Source organism: Ipomoea triloba, chromosome 12 (genome assembly GCF_003576645.1).
Source record: "Ipomoea triloba cultivar NCNSP0323 chromosome 12, ASM357664v1".
Lineage (NCBI taxonomy): Eukaryota > Viridiplantae > Streptophyta > Magnoliopsida > Solanales > Convolvulaceae > Ipomoea > Ipomoea triloba.
In genome coordinates this window covers 6,002,761-6,022,634 of record NC_044927.1, presented here as the reverse complement: position 1 = coordinate 6,022,634, position 19,874 = coordinate 6,002,761, and the positions used below count along the sequence as shown (strand labels likewise).

The 19,874-nt window shown below is 30.7% G+C and overlaps 2 protein-coding genes across 2 annotated transcripts; one reads left to right on the top strand and one right to left on the bottom strand.

Annotated features, from left to right (window-relative positions):
- The first annotated feature begins 2,410 nt into the window (after window positions 1–2,410).
- Window positions 2,411–4,147, top strand: LOC115998530. The gene is made up of 2 exons (XM_031238113.1): window positions 2,411–3,039; window positions 3,718–4,147. Exons 1-2 carry the CDS (start codon window positions 2,512–2,514, stop codon window positions 4,036–4,038), a joined length of 849 nt encoding a protein of 282 aa, XP_031093973.1. The 5' UTR covers window positions 2,411–2,511; the 3' UTR covers window positions 4,039–4,147.
- A 10,517-nt stretch (window positions 4,148–14,664) lies between these two features.
- On the bottom strand, window positions 14,665–17,536 carry LOC115998324 (probable pectate lyase P18). Its single transcript, XM_031237863.1, has 3 exons — window positions 16,611–17,536; window positions 15,748–15,886; window positions 14,665–15,062 (listed from the first exon to the last, which is right to left on the bottom strand). Exons 1-3 carry the CDS (start codon window positions 17,471–17,473, stop codon window positions 14,838–14,840), a joined length of 1,227 nt encoding a protein of 408 aa, XP_031093723.1. The 5' UTR covers window positions 17,474–17,536; the 3' UTR covers window positions 14,665–14,837.
- Between the last annotated feature and the right edge of the window lie 2,338 nt (window positions 17,537–19,874).

Below are 19,874 nucleotides of genomic sequence, written 5' to 3'. Positions count from 1 at the left end.
TTTTTTTTTTTTTTTTTTTTACCAATGACCTTGTGGTCTAGTGGCACCCGGTTGCACCCCCCATATGGAAAGGGGTGTGTTTGAGTCTCAGTGAAGGCGATGACAACTGATTGAGAGTAAGGTTATTTGGACAGGGAAAGGCATTTTGCACGATCTCACCCGGCGGAGTGAAAAAGTTATTGAGAAGAAGGTTCTTTGGACAAGGAAAGACATTTTGCATGATCTCACCCGGCGGAGTGAAAAAATTTTTGAGAAGAAGGTTCTTTGGACAAGGAAAGGCATTTTGTGGCTTGAAAAATTTGAGAACAATTGTGGAAGTTAGTTTTTCTTTCTTTTGGTCTTATTTCATGTTAGTTGATTAGTTTTTCTCTTGCATTCTAGATAGGTAGTCTCTTGTGAAACTCTTAGATTGTTGTCTCTTTTAGTTTTTGTTGTAGATAAATGTGGATCTAGTAAAGGGAAATTTTGATAGGTGCCAAACATATCTATGAAATAGGGTCTATTTGGGGTTATATTGTGTCGTGTTGATACCCTTTTTTGTGAGTGATCGTTGATCTATGTGCTCTAATGTGCTAAACTCTGCAAAGCTCTATCATGTGGTACACTTTGGGCGATTTTTTTAGGATTAAGCAAGAAGACAAAGGTTCAAGATGGCTTTCAAACAAGGATCCACGTTGGTGTCCACGAGCGTTGAACTGCACAAGGATTGGAAGCATACCGCACCTCACGTTAGCGTTGAATAAGTGAGATGTCCACGAGCGGATCCACACGTGGAACGGCTCGTGGACAATCCACTTAAGTTGAAGTGCGCGGGAGTATAAAGGGAGGATGGATGGCTGAATTTTAGGAGATTTTTCACTTTTGTTTTGAGTTTAGACTTGTTGTAGAGGGCTCTTAGAGAGAGAAAGTAGGGAGAAGTGTGGAGGAAGACAAGTTGTAGAAGATCTTGGGAGCAATTGATGATCTAAGCTTTGTTTGTAATTCCAATTGGTAACATTTCAATTATTGCAATCGAATTTTCTATTTTGCATTTCAATTCTATTTTGTTCAATTGAATTCTGCTGCTTTGCAATTGAAATTAGGTTTAAGCAAATCATGAATTCTAGTGGCTAGATAGATAAGGATTGGATTGGTAACTCCCTAAGACTTGGACTATAGCTTTGAATTGTTGAAATTGTGATTGAATTGATGTTTATGGCTACCTTTGTTGTATGCATTGTTGTGGTTGATCTTGATCCATTGGAGGCCTAAATGTATCAAGAGTGTAGGTTGTAGGCCTGGCGAGATATCGCAAGAGTGTAATAGCCTAGGTGTGTGCAACTCCCGCCCTTAATCCGGGAGGATGAGGTCCGGATGAGGTAGGTAGACAAGGTGTTCGACGAAATGTCCCAACTGAATGAGGAAATGGGAGTCCGAGCGTGACGCCGCTCGGTGTTGTTCCTTTAGCCCCCTTAGGTGTCCTAAATGTCAATTCAATCCAACCGGTGGATAATGAGTGCAAGGACCGGGGAGATGTCAATCCAATTCGTTCTTTTTCTTTATTGATCCTTGAATTTGGTTTCACTTCGTACTTGCTTTACTCATGAACTCTTTTTTATTTGCTTCCAATTGCCATAGCATTAGTAAGTAAATTGCCAACTCTCTCCAATTTGCCATTCTCACGAGAATGACACTCGGGGAACTTATTCCTCGTTTACACTTTCCCTATTACCGCTACAAATTACATCTTCAAATATACACCTAAGGTTTTAAAATGGCCCACGTTAAGTATACAAATCACATACCTTAAAAAAGAAAACAACACACCTTAAGAAGGAAAACCACGCATCTTAAGCTTTAGGTTAACGCACATAAGTTTCAAACACTGATGCACCTTAATTTTAACACACAAACCACACACCTTAAGAAGGGAAAGCATGCACTTTAGCAATCGCACAACCGCACCTAAGAAAATCAACGCACGGGAACTTATATATATACACACACACACAATAACCCCCATAATTCAATAGAGGTTTATCAATTCTTCTTTGTGCTTTTGCAGTTTGTATGAGCTTCTTTTATCCTTTATCATGTTAGGCAAAGCCTAATTCAAACTTTAGTTACAAATATTGTTGTCCACTAAAAACAATCATACAAATTTTTGATGCAAATAAAAACAGAATGTTATTTGCATTTTTGGGTGTCAAGACTCATTATTTTAAACATACTATTGAATTTGTCATTATCAAACTAGTTTTGTTAAATCTCACGTCTTAAAATTACGTCTCTGCTCTCACTAACTAGTGTTGTATATTGTATTGAAATGTCCCTAACTCAATTTTGATGCCGCTTCATTTAGTATATTATATTAAAAGGTATATTTTCTGGAATTCTTTAAGTTGAAATTAAAGTTTGATAGGCGATATGACAACGTGTGGTGTTCACGAAAATGTGTGGAGGACATCCATCTATCCGAGTAGACTAGAATAGCAAGCTCTCAGAGTAGCACACCATGCTATCCTAGTAGCCATGGCACTTCAATTCTCAGCTTCTGAAACAAATTTAAAATCTCATTATCCTCTTCCAACCAGAGCCAGACATTTGAATCCTAGAATTCTGATCTCCTGTTCTAATGGCAACAAAGAAACAGAGCACTCATCAACGGCAGGCAAAATCAAACGATTGGTTCTGAGCCAAGAAGGCAGGACGAAGCTGAACCCTTTGCCGGATCGAGAATTCTACGCGTACCCTCGATTCGTGACCCACGTTGACGACAATTTCATATCCACGTTGACGAATCTGTATAGGCAACGCTTGAGAGCGGAGTGGGAGATTCTTGATCTGATGAGCTCATGGGTGAGTCATTTGCCCCAAGAGGTGAAGTATAAGAGGGTTGTAGGACACGGGCTCAACGCCCAGGAGCTTGCCAGAAACCCTCGCCTCGATTATTTCTTCGTCAAGGACTTAAACCAGGATCAAAATCTTGAATTCCAGAATTGTAGCTTTGATGCCGTCTTGTGCACTGTCAGCGTTCAATACCTTCAGCAGCCCGAAAAGGTAAACATAATAAATACAATCTACCATATAGCGCTTACCATTGTGCCAAAATCAAGCCTCGTTTATTATTACACTTAAAGTTATAACGGACAGCGATCCAGACAACAATTTTATTTCTATATACCGACATATTATCAAAAGGTAGGATATTGGATTTAGCCATCCAGACCTTTGCCCAATAATATACTCTTTATATCTTCGTCCAATAGCCACATAGTGGTACGTGCTGGACTTGACCCATCAGTCATCTATAAAATGGACTAGCTAGGGTCTACCTTGCATTGTGGACCTTGATTCAAAATGACTTTCAGGTTATGTGTCAGTTGACATATTCTGTACAATTAATTGTTTATGTGCCACGTAACATGTTAACTATAGATACATAAAATGGTAACTACATATTGTTAATGGTACGTACTTAATATGTTAATAAAGACATATAACATATTTCAATTGCAAACACATAATTTTTAGATCAGGTTTTTCAATATAAGATGGACCCAATCCATTATATAACAATTGCAGTAATTCCTTAACCACTTGGTGGCCTGGTGTTGGACTTGACCATTCACGGGCTCCCGTCGAACAACATCCTTCTCATTGGAGTAAGAATTCATGTATGTATGCGCGATAGATAGATGATGATTTAGTTACATTGCTAGCCATTATATTTTTCAGGTGTTTGGTGAAGTTTTTAGGATATTAAAACCAGGAGGGATGTTTATAGTGAGCTTCAGTAATAGACTTTTCTATGAAAAAGCCATTAGTGCGTGGAGGGATGGAACGGCATACAGCAGGGTGCAGCTGGTGGTGCAATACTTCCAATCTGTAGAAGGCTACACCCAACCTGAGGTTATCCGCAACTTTCCTCCACAGAACAAAGATAAGAGCATTAATGAATCCCCATTTAATTGGCTGCTCAAACTTTTCTCACCAACATCAAATGATCCTTTTAATGCAGTTGTAGCTTACAGAAACTTCAAGCCATTATATGAATAGATGTTTCATTGTTTAACTCCTCCTAATCTCCTATCATAGAACGAAGAATATTTTTTTTGTTAGTTATAGGCCATGTTTGATTAATAGTAGATCCACTAACTTTGGCGTTTTTACTATGGTCAAAACACTAAATCTACCGCTTGGTTACCCAACGGTTTGGAGCAGCAGTTTGCTCCCAACGATGTTCAAAGCAAATTGGCTTATGCATCAACTTGTTCTTCACATTCCACTAATGAACCTAGTATATGAAGTTTATAAGCTCAATTTGCCCATCTTAGTAACAATTCAAATTTATATTCTTATCCTTAAATTTAAGACGAGCTAAATGAAAATTTAACTAAAGACCAAATCTAGAACAAAATTAATAATCAATAGATCACTTATAATGATCAAATTAAAAGTTGATAATTTTTTATTTTTTTTTTGAAGATATGATAGATAAAAATTTATAAATGTCACCATTCTTAGAATTAACTACTCTAAATAAAATCATTATTCATCCATCTTGGAGGTTTTCTTATACGATAGGAGCGTTTGACATGTTTTCTCTCATCGTCATGTATGGATGTATGGATTGCTAGTGTATCCCCAAATGCTTCTATTAGTTTATAATGCAGGGATATAAGCTTGTTGTTAGTTTAAAGTGCCGCCTCAGGTAGCAATTACAACTCTTAAAGCAATTTTTTTTTTGCATAATAAGCATCAAATAATGATGGACACATATCTATATATATATTAAAACAGAAGTGCTAACTTTCCCGCTCATTTTAGTCCAAAAATTTTGAAATCGGTCAACATAATATTATATAATAATTACTTATCAGAAATTCTAGCCTTCCTTATCATTCTTTATTTATGGCTAAAATTGACAAAATATTCTAAATATGATTCAATTCTTTATTATATACAGAAATTAATGAAATATTTTATTCAATTCCATTCCTGTATGAATTCCTTAAACAAAATAGTTTAACCTTGCGTATGTGTATATATATATTCCTCTCATGATAATATTCAAAAAAAAAATTCAACAATCAAATTACTATACGATGTATATTATAGTATTCCAAAAAAATATTACTATATTATGTTAATGTACGTAATTAAATTTCTCTCATGATAATATTCAAAAAAAAATTCCAACAATCAAATTACTATATGATGTATATTATTCTATTCAAAAAAAATATTACTATATTATGTTAATATACGTAATTAAATTCCTCTCATGATAATATACCATGCAATTTAATTATGGTTCAAAATATTTTAATCTTGCGTATTTTTTTTATATTTGTAAACAATCAAATTACTATATGATGTATATTATAGTATTCAAAAAAAAATTACTATATTATGTTAATGTACGTAATTAAATTCCTCTCATGATAATATACCATGCAATTCAATTATGTTAATCTAATTTATAGTAGTGATTACCTAAAATATTTATTATATCATGAATCATGGTCTACTTTTAAGGTACACTAAATTAATACTCAGTATATTCTTTTTCAACTTAACTTCAGTTTTTTTTTTATATACAAATAACATTAATATATAAAAAATATATTATTAAAAATTTCTAATTAAAAACTTTTAACACCTATATTAATATTTTATTTTAATGTATTAAATTAACATACAATTATATTAAATCACTATATTATATTAGTTTTTAATATGATATTGGTTAATTTTTAAAATGTTGTAGATTGAGTTTTTACAATACTATTGCAATATATAATTAAAATTAACATAGACTTACATAATAATATATATTAAAACAGGAGTGTTTTTTTCCGTCCATCCTAAAAAATGATTAATTTAATTTATAGTAATGATTACCTAAAACATTTATTCAACCATGAATCATGGCCTACTTTTAAGGTACACTAAACTAATACTCAGTATATTGTTTTTCAAGTTAAGTTCGATTTTTTTATATACAAATAAAATTAATATATAAAAGAAAATATTATTATAAAGTTCTAATTAAAAATTTTAAATGACACCAATATTTGTATTTTTTATTTTTATGTATTAAATAAACATACAATTATATTAAATCAACCTAATTACATACGACAATTGAAATAATTCTTTTTCAAACTTTTCATGCGCATAAAACTAAACTTTGATTCAAAAAAAAATCTCATTGTTATTTATAATTCTATTTTCCATTATTATATTGCTATATATATAGATCTCTATCCTTTTTAAAGTCATTAAATAATAATATGATAATTTAATGGAAATAGAATTTATAATATATATATATATATATATATATATATATATATATATTCTATTAAAATTTAAAAAATTCTAAATCAAAATAGATATATCAAATTTAATTTATTCTAATAAGATAAAATTGAAATCTTCTATTCAATTTAGTATTCTTTATTATAGATATTTTTAATTTCATTTGTTTTATATTTTGAATTTTATTTAAAATTTTCAAAATTAAAATAATTTAATTTGATTCGAATATATATATATATATATATATATATATATATATATATATATATATATATATATATATATATATATATAGCTAAAAAGAGAAAATAATATCTATAATAGATATATACATATTGAATTATTGTTGCATGTCAAAAGTTCACCCAAAAATAATTGTTGCATGTCAATTTGTTTACTTAATCTAACTTTTAAAACTAACTACAATATTATTACTACTATATATAAATTTCTTCCTACATAAATGATGTTGGTTTTCAAAGTTTAAAAATGTGAAAGGTAAAATATATCATTATTATGATTTTAACATTCTACTAATAACAAATATAAGTATTATTGCATTAATTTAAAGGTTTTGTACTACAAATGCTGTAAACAAATTTTATAAAATACCATAAATTATAAAAATTTACAAATCCAAAATAATAGTTATTATTTAAATATTATGAGCCCAAAACAAATTAATTTACGTTAATAACATAACTGAAGAAAAACTAACATAAAAATAAATTAATTGAACTAACTTACATTCGTGGAGTTTTTTAAAAAAATAATGTTATTGGGTACTCACATTTAAATATAATGTTATTAAATTAATTGAAATTCACATATTTAAGAATGATGCATATCCTGAGATCTATCAATTTAAAATGAAGAATAATAAGAGATAATAGAACTAAAAGAAATAAACTTTCAATAAATTAGTTAAAAACATATCATAGATCTACAAATATTGAACCACAAAGTCTATTATGGACCTATTATTTAAATGATGATCTAGAAATGTTTGGTTTGTGTTACATTTATGGGTTGGAAAATATTTAGAAACAAAACTAAATGGTTTTCAGACATCTATTATTATTTATGATAACAAACAAAAGTTTAAAGCAAAAACTTGTGTGTGACTGTCTCATGGCCTCAATCCGTGAGACGGGTCGTATCTTTAATTAATGATATCAAAGATCCGACTCATTATTCAAATATTTGATCCATTAAATCAAATATCCGACCCGTCTTATGGATTGAGACTTGTAAGACGGTCTTACACAAGTGTTACTCAAAGTTTAAAATATCACCAAAGTAGATTTTAACACAAAACTCATATATCAATGTAAAATTTTAAAATAAGAATGTTTTTTCATGCAAGGAAAAAAATTATATAATATTTATCAATATCTATATAATAAAAAAAATTATCCATTTCTCTTTTATCCATTTATGTAGACATATATTATATTTATAGTATTTTGTACAATATGAAAATATATACACATTTTTTTTTATAGAATTGTGATTACTGGTGTAATTATACACATTAATTACTACAATGATTGCTTATAAAAAAATTATTTTAAAATATATCTAAACTCATACTCTTAATCAAAAATTCAAAAATATTTAAAAATTTGTCTAAATATGTAATATAGTTAGGGACTACATTAATCCATATAAATTTAAAAATTAAATTCTTTTAATTTGTAAATGTAATTTTCTTAATTATAATTAAAAAAAATATAAAATATAATTAAAAATAAAATTATAAAATTAACAAAATGAGTATTCATAAATATTTATATTTTTAAAAATGCATACATACATATACTTATGTAATATATTAATCATACAAAATTAAAATACTAATTTTTTAATTTCTAAATTTAATTATTTTAATTATAATATATCAATATGAATTATAATTATAGAAATTATATTATAGAATTTGCATATATATACATATTAATAAATATTATTTGTATATACAATGTATTACACAATCATATAAGAAAATGGGTCTAATTAGAGTTTAAAATCACATATACAAAATTAAAAATTTATATTTTTTAATTGCTAAGTATATACACTGTATTACACAATCATATAAGAAAATGCGTCCAATTAGAGTTTAAAATCACATATGAAATACGATTAGGAATAATTCAATTTAATTATGTAAATTTTTCTCTATAAATTTATATAAATATGTACATGATTAGAGATTATATTAAACATACAAATTTGTATGCTATGATAATAGATACTTGACCAAATATATGAAAATTCAACTATATTATTATATTGTACATTTTAATATATTTATATTTTTAATTTTTTTATTTAAATTCATAATAATAAACTTTTTTCCGTGCACCGCACGAGTAAAACACTAGTATTTTATAACACGCTTGAAAATTAACTTTTATAATACTTTCCAACCAATTACACCTCCTCAATTTTACATTTTACAAGATTCAATAAATTAATTAAACTAGGACTGACACCTTTTTAAAACACTAATTTTATAATTTCTCTCACACCCACCAAAATTTGAATTAATCACCTCTCATTTAAAAGAATTACATACCTACTTTCACCTCAATCAACTTATCTAAAACTTCAATCTTACTCATCATTACAAGATGCCTATTTATAGTAAAATAGCCCCTTGTAAATCGCAACATGACTTCAAAATACAGTATAAACATGGAAATTTAAATTCTTATTTTTTAAAATATTTTTATACTTAGGTAATCCCAACTCCGCCTACCTAATCTTAAGCCCACAGGACCCTGCTCCTAGTGCCACTGCTACAGTCAACCTGGTAGATCCTAGTCTTCATTTGCGCACAAGGAGTCATTTCCCATTTATGTTTTCAATGAGATTCGAACCCCTACGTACATTGCCGCATTTAATTGTAACTTCAAGTTAAGTGTCAAACTGCTATACTAAACTCTAGGGGCAAATTTCTATTTCTCTCTCTCTCTTCCCAAAAGGTTGAATCCCCAATCACAAGGGTTCCCCCACGATCCGGTCCGACAGAGCATATGAAACTATGAGAGGATGTAATTAAATCACGGTAACTCAGCTTACTGTGCACAAGGCTCCACCCTATAATTCAGGAGACTCGATCTCGGATCTTTATTCCTAAACTGTACTCATGTGACTAATTGAGCTGCTCATGAAGACAAATTCCTTTTTTTTTATCCTTATATGAGGCAGACGTTACCGATATTCTAGTTGGTTTATTTGACCAAAATATCTTTTAAATAATAAATTAAATGAATAGTACTATTAAATTCACAATGCATTTATTATGGGTTAAAAAAATAGTATTATTTAGCCAATGTATTAAATATATTATCTTAAATTTGTGCGTTTAGTTTTTTTTTTCTTTTATTAAATGTGAAACTTTTTGTGGATGGAAGAAGTAATTAATTGTACTAAATGTAGTAATTTCGTAAGTTTTAATAAAAGTAATAGTCACTGTGTCAGTCCTTAGAGGTGAATGCAATTCAGTGATGGATAAATCACTATGCTTGACGGTAGAAATCTTGAGTTATAACAAAAATTGTTTAAAAAATTTAGTCTCATGTGAGCCCGTTTCACAGATCTTTATGCGTGAGATGAGTTAGGTAAAGGAAAATATAATACTAAGCAGAAATAAATATAATTGTTTTCTACTCATTAGAGAAAGTCTAATATGTTTGAAGAAAAATATAATACTTTTAAATCAAAATGTAATTTTAATGGTTAAACAATTACTTTAAAAAAAGAGTTTTTTTTCCCAAAATGGTACCTCAACTATTGCTCATTCTCAATTTTGCATTTTGACTTTCAATTGCACCTAATGTGGTCCCTCGACTTTCAAAAACTCACCCAATTTGGTCCTCCGTTACATATTCCGTCAAATCAGTGTTAAAATGGAGGGCATTTTTGTCCATTTACCTATTGTTAGCCTAATAAACATTGAGAAATAGTTGAGGGACCATTTTGAGAATAGTCAAGGGACCATTTTGGGAAAAACTATTTTATTTATTTCATTTTTGTTTATTTTCATTTTTTAGAGTCTATAAAATTAGAATTTCTATACATTTTTTTCTTACAAATATAAATAGTTAAAATCGTGCAATCCATCGTAAAAATTTTTAACTTTTTTACAGACTTTTTCCCTCTATCTAGATATACAAACTATTCCTATGCAGATTTACAATAAGTTTCGTAAATTTTATAAATACTCATTTTTAAAGCACCAATTAAAATAATTCTTAGTCACATCCGTAGTACTAAATATATTACTTTGGATTTTTTTATAAATAAGATATAATATTATTAAACTCAAATAATTAAAAATAATGTGCCCACAGCACAAAAGATTTTATGATTGACTTAAAAATTAACTATAAATTTTATTGTTGAATACAAATTGACAATTATTAAACATTATTTATAATAATTACTGTGTCCCGTGTAATATACTAAAATTATTAGGTAGGATTTTTATAATTAAGGTATAATTTAATTAAATCAAAATTATTAAAAATAATGTGTCCACATTACAAAATAAATTATACTTGCCTTAATAATTAATAATTAATAAAAAAAAACAAGAAGAGGAAAACATATAAAAGATGTCATACAATATCTTAAATAATGTAAATTAATATAAAATTTAATAATTACTTCGAAATCAAATACAGAAAATATTGCAAGAAACATTGATGAGATTTTACTTTTCGGCTCACCTGAGAAGTTTACTAGAAAAATTTACCTTTCGGTCCAATATTTTCCCTACATTTTACACTCTTTGGGTGTCAACGCTTGAAAAAAAAAATATTATTTTCAATGGTAAAAGTAATATTTAATGTGATAGATACATAGTGATTGATTGTCTATGAACAAAAAAAAAGAAGAAGAAATATATGATTATTTATGAAATTTACGGAACTTATTGTAAAACATCATAGGAATAATTTGTATATTTAGAGAGGAAAAGTCTGTAAAAAAGTTAAATATTTTGAGGTTGGATTGCGCGGTTTTAACTATTTATATTTGTAAGAAAAATGTATAGAAATTCTAATTTTATAGACTCTAAAAAATGAAAATAAACAAAAATGAAATAAATAAAATAGTTTTTCCAAAATGGTCCCTTGACTATTCTCAAAATGGTCCCTCGACTATTTCTCAATGTTTATTAGACTAACAATAGGTAAATGGACGAAAATACCCTCCATTTTGATTTGACGGAATATGTAACGGAGGACCAAATTGGGTGAGTTTTTGAAAGTCGAGGGACCACATTAGGTGCAATTGAAAGTCGAAATGCAAAATTGAGAATGAGCAATAGTCAATGGACCATTTTGGAAAAAAACTCTTAAAAAAACATAATACTAATCCGGGATAAATTGATTGATTGTTATTTATGAGATAAAATGTAATATTTATGAAGAGAAATGTAATAATTTTAAATCAAAATATAATTATGAAAAATGTAATATTTATATATGAGGGGAAAATATAATACTTATACAAAATCTAACCGTCTCATCGATCCTTCATATGAGAATTTGTCTTTTAAAAATGATTCAGACATTATCTGTAAACGAAGAAAAAAAAATGTAGACATGAAAATGGTAATTGATTTTCTTCTTCCGAATATTTCAATGTCTGATTAATTAAATGAGAGTGGTCTCTGGTCGTCTTTCTTTTGTAGAAATGATGATTGCATGTCACACATGGAGAATAAAATTTCAAACAATTTTAATTTCTTGATAATTAACGACTTTCTAAGGTGCTTAAAATTCGTACTTTCATAGTGGAATTGACGGCATCATTTGCGCGTTAATTTGTTTTGGTTAACCTGTTCTACTTACCTTTGCTAATAAATTCCATGATTCACGGAATTCTATAACATGCGATACTAATTTACATATGTTTTCTTTTGGTTCAGACCAAGTGTTTTGAACAACATTAATTGTAGGGAACACATTTTAAGTCCCTATCACATTTTTGTTCAAAAAAAAAAAAAAAGTCCCTATCACATTTAAACTAATCTTCATTTGCATTGAGCCAGCTCAATTAAGGAGAACAGACTCTAATTGTAGAGCACTTACCTTTAAGTCCGTAACATACTCAGATTAGTCCTCGTTCGCATCGGGCCAACCCGATGAAGAAGGGTAAATTCTGCTATGGACCCGGGTCCATATTGCAAGGTGGACCTGGATCTATGTTCACTATTTTAAAACTCTATGTTCACAATTTTAAATCTTCAATATATAAAATTACAGTAGTCAATATTTACAATTTTTGAACTATATAATCACAATTTTGTTATATAGATTCAAAAATTGTGTTATACAGAATATAAAGTTATGAAATTGTAAACACATACCCTAACTGTAGGGGACACACATGTCCCATCACAATTTACATACTAAATGTTCATAATTCAAATTGTGAGCATTCATTATGTAAATTGTGTATTTATAATTTGTCTTTAAGTCTGTATTATACTTAGAGGCAATTTATATCACGCACCCCGTACCAAAATATTAGGAGATGAGTACCAAGGTCCACAGTGCCCTTAGACAAGTCCCTGTTCGCACTGCGAAAGAGGGTTCAAACTCCTGACCTCTCTTAAGAGATGAGAGTGCACAACCACTCACGTTAACCCGCCAACCAATCTAGTTATACTAATTTACATATATAATTCCATATTTCCAATAACAGGGTTTTCCTTTTCCTTAATTAACTCTTTCTTTTTAATTGTTAATTAACGTAACTATTAATCTATAATTCTATATTTTATCTCTAAAAACATGCTGTTTTCCCATATTAAATTCAATACCTAATATTCACTCATTGATATGACATTATCAAGTTTTTTTTTTTTGCTACATGTGATTGGTCAATTCAATCATGAGTTATTAAAAAATTTACCTAGCAGCTAGCAATCAATGAGAGAAAAAATAAATTAAATATGCCACATGAACGAGGAATATTAGGACCGGTATTTATTATGTTTCTAAAAGAATGTAGTATTACTCCTTTACCTTAGCCACAAGCCCATAGTTGAAGCATGTTCTCCGTCTCAACTAAAAGTCATAAATTATATATACTCAACACACCTCTTCACGTATACGAGTCGATTACTTTTGACGAGCTGAGCTAACTCTTATACCAAATTGAAACATATGCTCCATGACTCCATCCCAACTAAAAGTCCAAGCTGATAATTGGACTACATATTTATATTTATATATTATATGCTTAACAATCACAATTTTATCTTTTTTTTTTTTTAATGTTATTTTAGATTTTCAGTCCTTAGAGCAATATTCTCTACTCCCACTAAATCTAGAATAATATGAAAAATATTTTTATATTCATTGGTTATCTGATCTATTAACTAAAATTATCATTCACGTCTACTATAGAGGAAATAGGTGTTTGTTCTACAATAGAAGCAATATGGCGTAGATGCACAAAAAGGTCAATTTTACACGTTTGTTCTTCACAGACGTGTATTTTTAAATTAAATAATAGCCAATAGGCATCTGCTTGAGTGGTTGAGTCTAGGAACATACATCTATTTTTATGTTATTTAAAAAAAAAAAAAAACATTAAGGTGTAAAAGTTAATAACTTTAAGAATAGAATGTAGCATGACTCTTTGTATTATTATTATTATTACTATTATTACTATTATTACTATTACTATTACTATTATTATTATTATTATTATTATTATTATTATTATTATTATTATTATTATTTTAGAGTACAATTGAGGAGATATGAAATAACTATTTACATGCAATGTGTACCCTCATTTTTGGCATATACATGACATGTCCTAGTTTCTATCTAAATTTGGCAAAAAATATTATACTTGTCGACACTAAATTTTGTTATTTTTGTAAAATTGTGAACTAAATGGATTCATATTTTTCTCTATATATATTAATAAAATCGAGTGACTAAAAATTGAATTACATGCTTCCCTTCAAAAAAAAAAATTGAATTATTACATTTACTACAATTTTATTCAAAACTTGTATGAGAATTGAGAATAAACACCATATGTGAAACTTTTTTAAGCATGCACCGAAAATGTACTGTATCTTAAGGTGGAAAAATCATGCATGCTGAGGTACATTGAATTACAGAGGAGAGAGTAAACTCCCATTAGGGTATCCACAATAGTTGATATTGGTGAGTGTTAGTTTGATAAAGCTTATTTGTTACTTGTAAATTAATAAAAGAGCTACTTGAACTTGATGGGAACGGTTTTTTTTTTTTTTTTTTTTCCAACACTTTATTTGCTCTGGATCCGTCAATGAGATTGAAGTTAGAAAAAAAAAAGTAGAAATAGAAAATGAGTGTAATATTTAGTCGTTGCCAAAAGTTTGCCACGGCCCATGCATTAATGGCGCGTTTCCGATAATACATCATATTATCATAGTGGCAAATTAAAGTTGGTAAAAGTGTAAATAAACTCCGATAGATCCCTAGCTAGCTGCTTGGAAAGACTATATATTAGCAGTGGGATCCTTTCTTGCAGTTAAGTGCACCAGCGGCAGTGGTGATAGAAGCCACGAGAGACGACGGCCTGGCGCTTAAGCTGGAAGCCCTGGCGTAGGTTGAGGCGGAAGCCCCTGCACCGGACTGCCGGAAATACGCACCGTTTAACATCAAGTCCCCTTCTGATCGCCAGTTCCAGCTTTTCCATTCGCTTTCCGCCGCATCCTCGTGCTTTGTCACCTGCACATTATTAATATATATTAGGATAAGCACTTATCACTCATGCCAAAAGCTATATATAGCTAATAGTAAATGTGTAACTTTATTTCAGCTACACATTTTGGAGATATTGGATGCTAAACTAGACCTTTTAAGTCTTTTACTGGTTCCTAATAATTCTCCAACTATTAGTGATAGATCAGGCTTGGCCTTTATTCACCTCAGCCAAACATTATTATTAGAAGAAACTTCCATCTGGTCACGGTTTATAGCAGCAGCAGTCATTATCATTCCTTCCTTCAATCACTCCGCGCTATATATGGCTTTCTAAATGTTCTCTCTCTTTCATGACTGCTTTCTATTCTATCTTTTCACATTTGTCCTGTTCTAACTTCGGTTGGGTTTAATTTGTAAGGATATTGTTGGGCGAAGACCCCGAAGGTCAGGTCAAATTTAACATTCTATATATCCCTGAAAAATGTGATGTTTTGAAAATGTGACACTATAAATAAATAAAATTGTGTTCTTCATTACTAATTATAGTTTTTGGTCTAGTGATAATAAGCGTTCAATCTTAAGGAGAATTAATAAAGGGTTAAGTTTAGTACAAGATGATTAAGGATTATTGGACGGAGACCTCGAAAATGTTGTGTTACAAAGGAAATAAGGTTGGTAGATATATATACACAGTCGTAGGATTGGGTACCTCTTTACGAAATCTATCATCTGATGCAAGAAACCTGTTGCCTTGGCTATTTATAGTAGGGGATGCACTGCCGCCAATGGCATACAATTCCCAGTGAGTATAGTCATTGTTCACCACGTGGAAATACCCATGCCGACACCTGCATTCAGTAGTATAATTATAATGAAATTCACACTAAAGTCACAATAATACAAAGTTTACTTAATATACATTTTTGAGTAATAGTCTAAAATTTTTTACTCATTTAAAATAATTGAGTTTCACATGGAAATCAGGTTTACTTAGATGTATATATCTTAAATAGTAACTATTGATCTAGTCTCTTAAAAGTCCAAAAAATGAAATTAAGTTATTATACACCTTCCAAAATTAAATAAATTATTTACTTTTGATGTGACCTTTGACTTAAAAGTAAGTTATTTTTTGTCAAACCAATAAATATGTTATTTGACTTTATAAAACTCTTTACCAATTTTTTCAAAAGTAATGTACGGAATTAATTAGGTTAATAGAATATAAGGCCATTTAATTTACTTCCACAAAAATTAGAATCCCCAATTTAAAGTCCTCACACCACAATTTAACATGGCATTTAAGATAATACTCCTTATAAATTACTGGCAACTCAGTGACTCAACAGATTGACAATGCCAAATGCCAGTAGGCATAAAGATTCTGCCAACTTTAGACAATTTAGTTTACTTCCTCAAAAATTAAAATCTTCAACCTCAAAGCTCCCAGACCCCACAGTTCAACAACATTTAAGAAGATATAAATTAAGGTAACTCATAGCTCAGCAGATTGACAATGCTAAATGCGGAGCATAAGTGATCTGCCAACTTTGGATAATTTAATTTACTTACCTAGGCATTCTTTGGACCAGCCCCTCGCCAAAATGATTAAAGGCAACGGTGACCTGCATGTTCTTGTCAAGAGTATAGGCATCACTATGACCCAAGAGCATGACCTTGTCATGATGAGTGAAGTAGTTATTAGAAATGGTAATAGCGGTGGAACCATGAATCGCATCCACAAGCCCATCATGGCAATTGGAGAGCGAGCAATGGTCCACCCAAATATGCTTCCCTTGAAAGATAGAAATCCCATCCCCATCCGACCCATCCCACCACCCAGAATGCTCGGGCGAGTCCCTAATATCCCCATTCCCCGCGGGCTTACAATCGTGGACATGAATCCCATGAATAATAATATTAGTCGCATAGTGAATCGTAATGCACGGCCCGCCCGCAATGTGCACGCTAGCCCCTCGCCCGTCTATGGTCTTGTACGAGTTCATCACTAGCTCTTGCTTCAGCTGGATAACCATATCCCGCTGGAACGTTATCCAAAGCGGCTCGTCCTGGATAACCGCGTGCCTAAGCGTCCCGGGCTTCGGGTTCACGGGGTCATCGTCCCCGGAATCGGTGACCACGTAAACCCGCCCGTTCTTGCCGCCCAGCGCGTCCTTGCCGAACCCGATCGCGCAGTCCGCGAGGCGCTGGCGGTTTTTCTCCCAGTTGGGATCGCACCGCCAGCAATCGTCGATCGGGTTGCCGGTCGAGCATGACAGGTAGCCCAGACCCCGTCTAGCCAGAGACGCGTTATTGATCTTTCTGTTTACGTCTTGGACGATTGCATCGGGGTCTTGGTGATGATCGGGCGTGGAAGAAACGAGGAGGAGGAATAATGGGAGTAGAAGAGGTGAGGAGAACAGGAGATTTGCCATTTTTGTGGTACCAAACTACTCAGCTACGAGCTGATTAAGAGTGTGGGTACTGGAAATTAAAGGAGAGTGTACGGGGATTATAAAGTGAGGGAGGCCGGGATAAATGGCGTGATTAAACTAGGCGTGGGGTTCACTTTGCTATTAACTTTTGAATTAAATTGCATGGATTCCCACTTGGTATCTAGTTTAATCCGCTATGGAAAAACCGAACCTATTGTCTACTCTATGTCTATCCAAGATCCACCATTTCTTTTTCTCTTTTTTTTTTATCCGTTGAAATTAGAGTTGATACTGTAATGACGGCGATAAAAAATAAAAAAAATAAAATTACTATATATAGAAATGAAAAAAAATGAAGAAAACAAACGCGCCCATCACCCATGTCTCTCATGATGTATCTCTTACAATTTATAAATTATTCAAAAGTCAAGTATTAAAATATTTGAATTTGACTCAGTTCGTTAATTTTGTGAATCATTCAAACTCAATTTATTACGGAAAGTTTAGTTGAAAGGAAAGAATTAATGGGGAAAGCAATTGCAATTTTAAGAGAGAAGAATAGTGTGGAATGAAATTTAAATTCCAGTCTTTAATTTACAGAAATATCAAAAAAAAAAGTTTACAAAAATATAATAGAATTATTATTATGAATTTCAGTTTTAGTGTTTGTATCAATGATATTTGAGAGGGAACATAAGTAATATAAACACCGAAATGTTTACACTTATTATTATAGCAAACAAATGAATTGACACATGACACATCATTTTTATGTTAGAAAAGTGAAGAATAATTTTGTCTCAAGTCTATACTTTTTTCTTCCCAAAAAGCACATAATTGAAAATACTTGTAGAAAACATGGGGCTCTAATTAATTGCCAAAGAATGAGAGAATTGTAATCCCCTACAACTAACTAAACAAAGAAATTTGTTTGTTTTTAAAATTATGTGGCCTGGGAATGAAATTCTAATTTCCCTACAACTAAACAGGCTATTATGTGGAACATTCTTCACCGTGGGGGTGGATAGTAAACAATGCAAAGAGGACAGTGACACATACAATATTGGTTCTCAAATGCTAGCCATGCGCCCATGCACATTTAGTAGAGGCTTGCAAGATGAAATAGCTTAATTAGTTGGTAGCAGTTAAAATTATTGTCTTTGGAGATTCAAAGAGTTGAAATTTCGTAATTGTGCCTATTGTTATCCCCTATGCCTCTCTCTCTCTCTCTCTATATATATATATATATATATATATATATAAGTTTACAATGGCCCAAATTTGTGCACGGCAAGATACAACAATGTGCACTCGAAGGAACAAGAAACTATGCTCTAGAAGAGACAAAAATATGCACTTGAATAAGGAAAATGTGCATTGGAAGAAAGGAAAAAAAATGCACCAAAGACATAAGAATATGAAATTACACAAAATTACAATAATTCCACGCCATTTAAAAAAAAAATTATCTTCATTCTAGATTGGTGGCTTTGTAATTTTTTTTTTTTGGCGTGTTTCATATTAATTGATAGATTTATAATGTAGACTAATTTGTGATTAATATCATTTTTTAAAAATTTATTCCTAATTGAACAATATAATTTACCACTTATATTTATACCATGTGTTATAACTTATGAAATTTATAATGTGTTTTGTGTGTTATAATTATTTTAATTGATTAATTAAGTTATACGAAATATGTTTTGTAATTTAGTTATGAGAAATATTTTAAAAGAAAGTCTACTTTTTTACAAATTATTTAAACAACGTAGTTTAGAAGTTTGTATGTTTTTATTGTGTGTTCTCGTATTTAATTTAATTTAGAAATACTCGAAGATTATCTAATTAAAAGAAAAATTATTTATGTATGATATTAATATTGTGTTTCAAAGTCTTTACTCTTTCGTTAACAGTTAACAATATTTTTTACTCTGGTTCCTCTTATTGTAGACGTTGCTAATTTCTCCGGGCGAACAGCCTCCGGACGGGTTGGTTAACCTTCTTCAGTGGGATGCTTCTGGTTCCTCTTATTGTAGACGTCGCTAATTCCTTGGGACCCCCCCCCCCCCCCCCCCCCCCCCAAAAAAAAAAAANCCCAAAAAAAAATAAAAATTTCTCAGCTCTTGACGATGCATATTATACCCACATTTTGGGGTGTAATTAATTTAATGGCTAGTTTCCTAAAGTACAAAGAAGTTGGCATTCAGTTACAATGAACTGAGTTTTCCATTAAGCTAAGAGGTGTAGGGAAGGGTAGGTGCGTGTAGCATGGCACTCTAAATTTATGGAAGCAATGTACATTCAATAATATTGCATTTTTTTTTCCTGTTACTATGTTTTTTTTTAGGTGAGGCGAGAAAGTCTCTTCAAAATTCACTATTTAAGAGAAAAATTACAA

Coding starts and splice junctions, on each gene's coding strand:
- LOC115998324 (XM_031237863.1), bottom strand. CDS start 17,473: ATGGCAAATCTCCTGTTCTCCTCACCTCTTCTACTCCCATTATTCCTC. Junction 15,887..16,610: donor CTGGTCCAAAGAATGCCTAG/GTAAGTAAATTA, acceptor TACTGAATGCAG/GTGTCGGCATGGGTATTTCC. Junction 15,063..15,747: donor ATGATAGATTTCGTAAAGAG/GTACCCAATCCT, acceptor AATAATGTGCAG/GTGACAAAGCACGAGGATGC.
- LOC115998530 (XM_031238113.1), top strand. CDS start 2,512: ATGGCACTTCAATTCTCAGCTTCTGAAACAAATTTAAAATCTCATTAT. Junction 3,040..3,717: donor ACCTTCAGCAGCCCGAAAAG/GTAAACATAATA, acceptor TATATTTTTCAG/GTGTTTGGTGAAGTTTTTAG.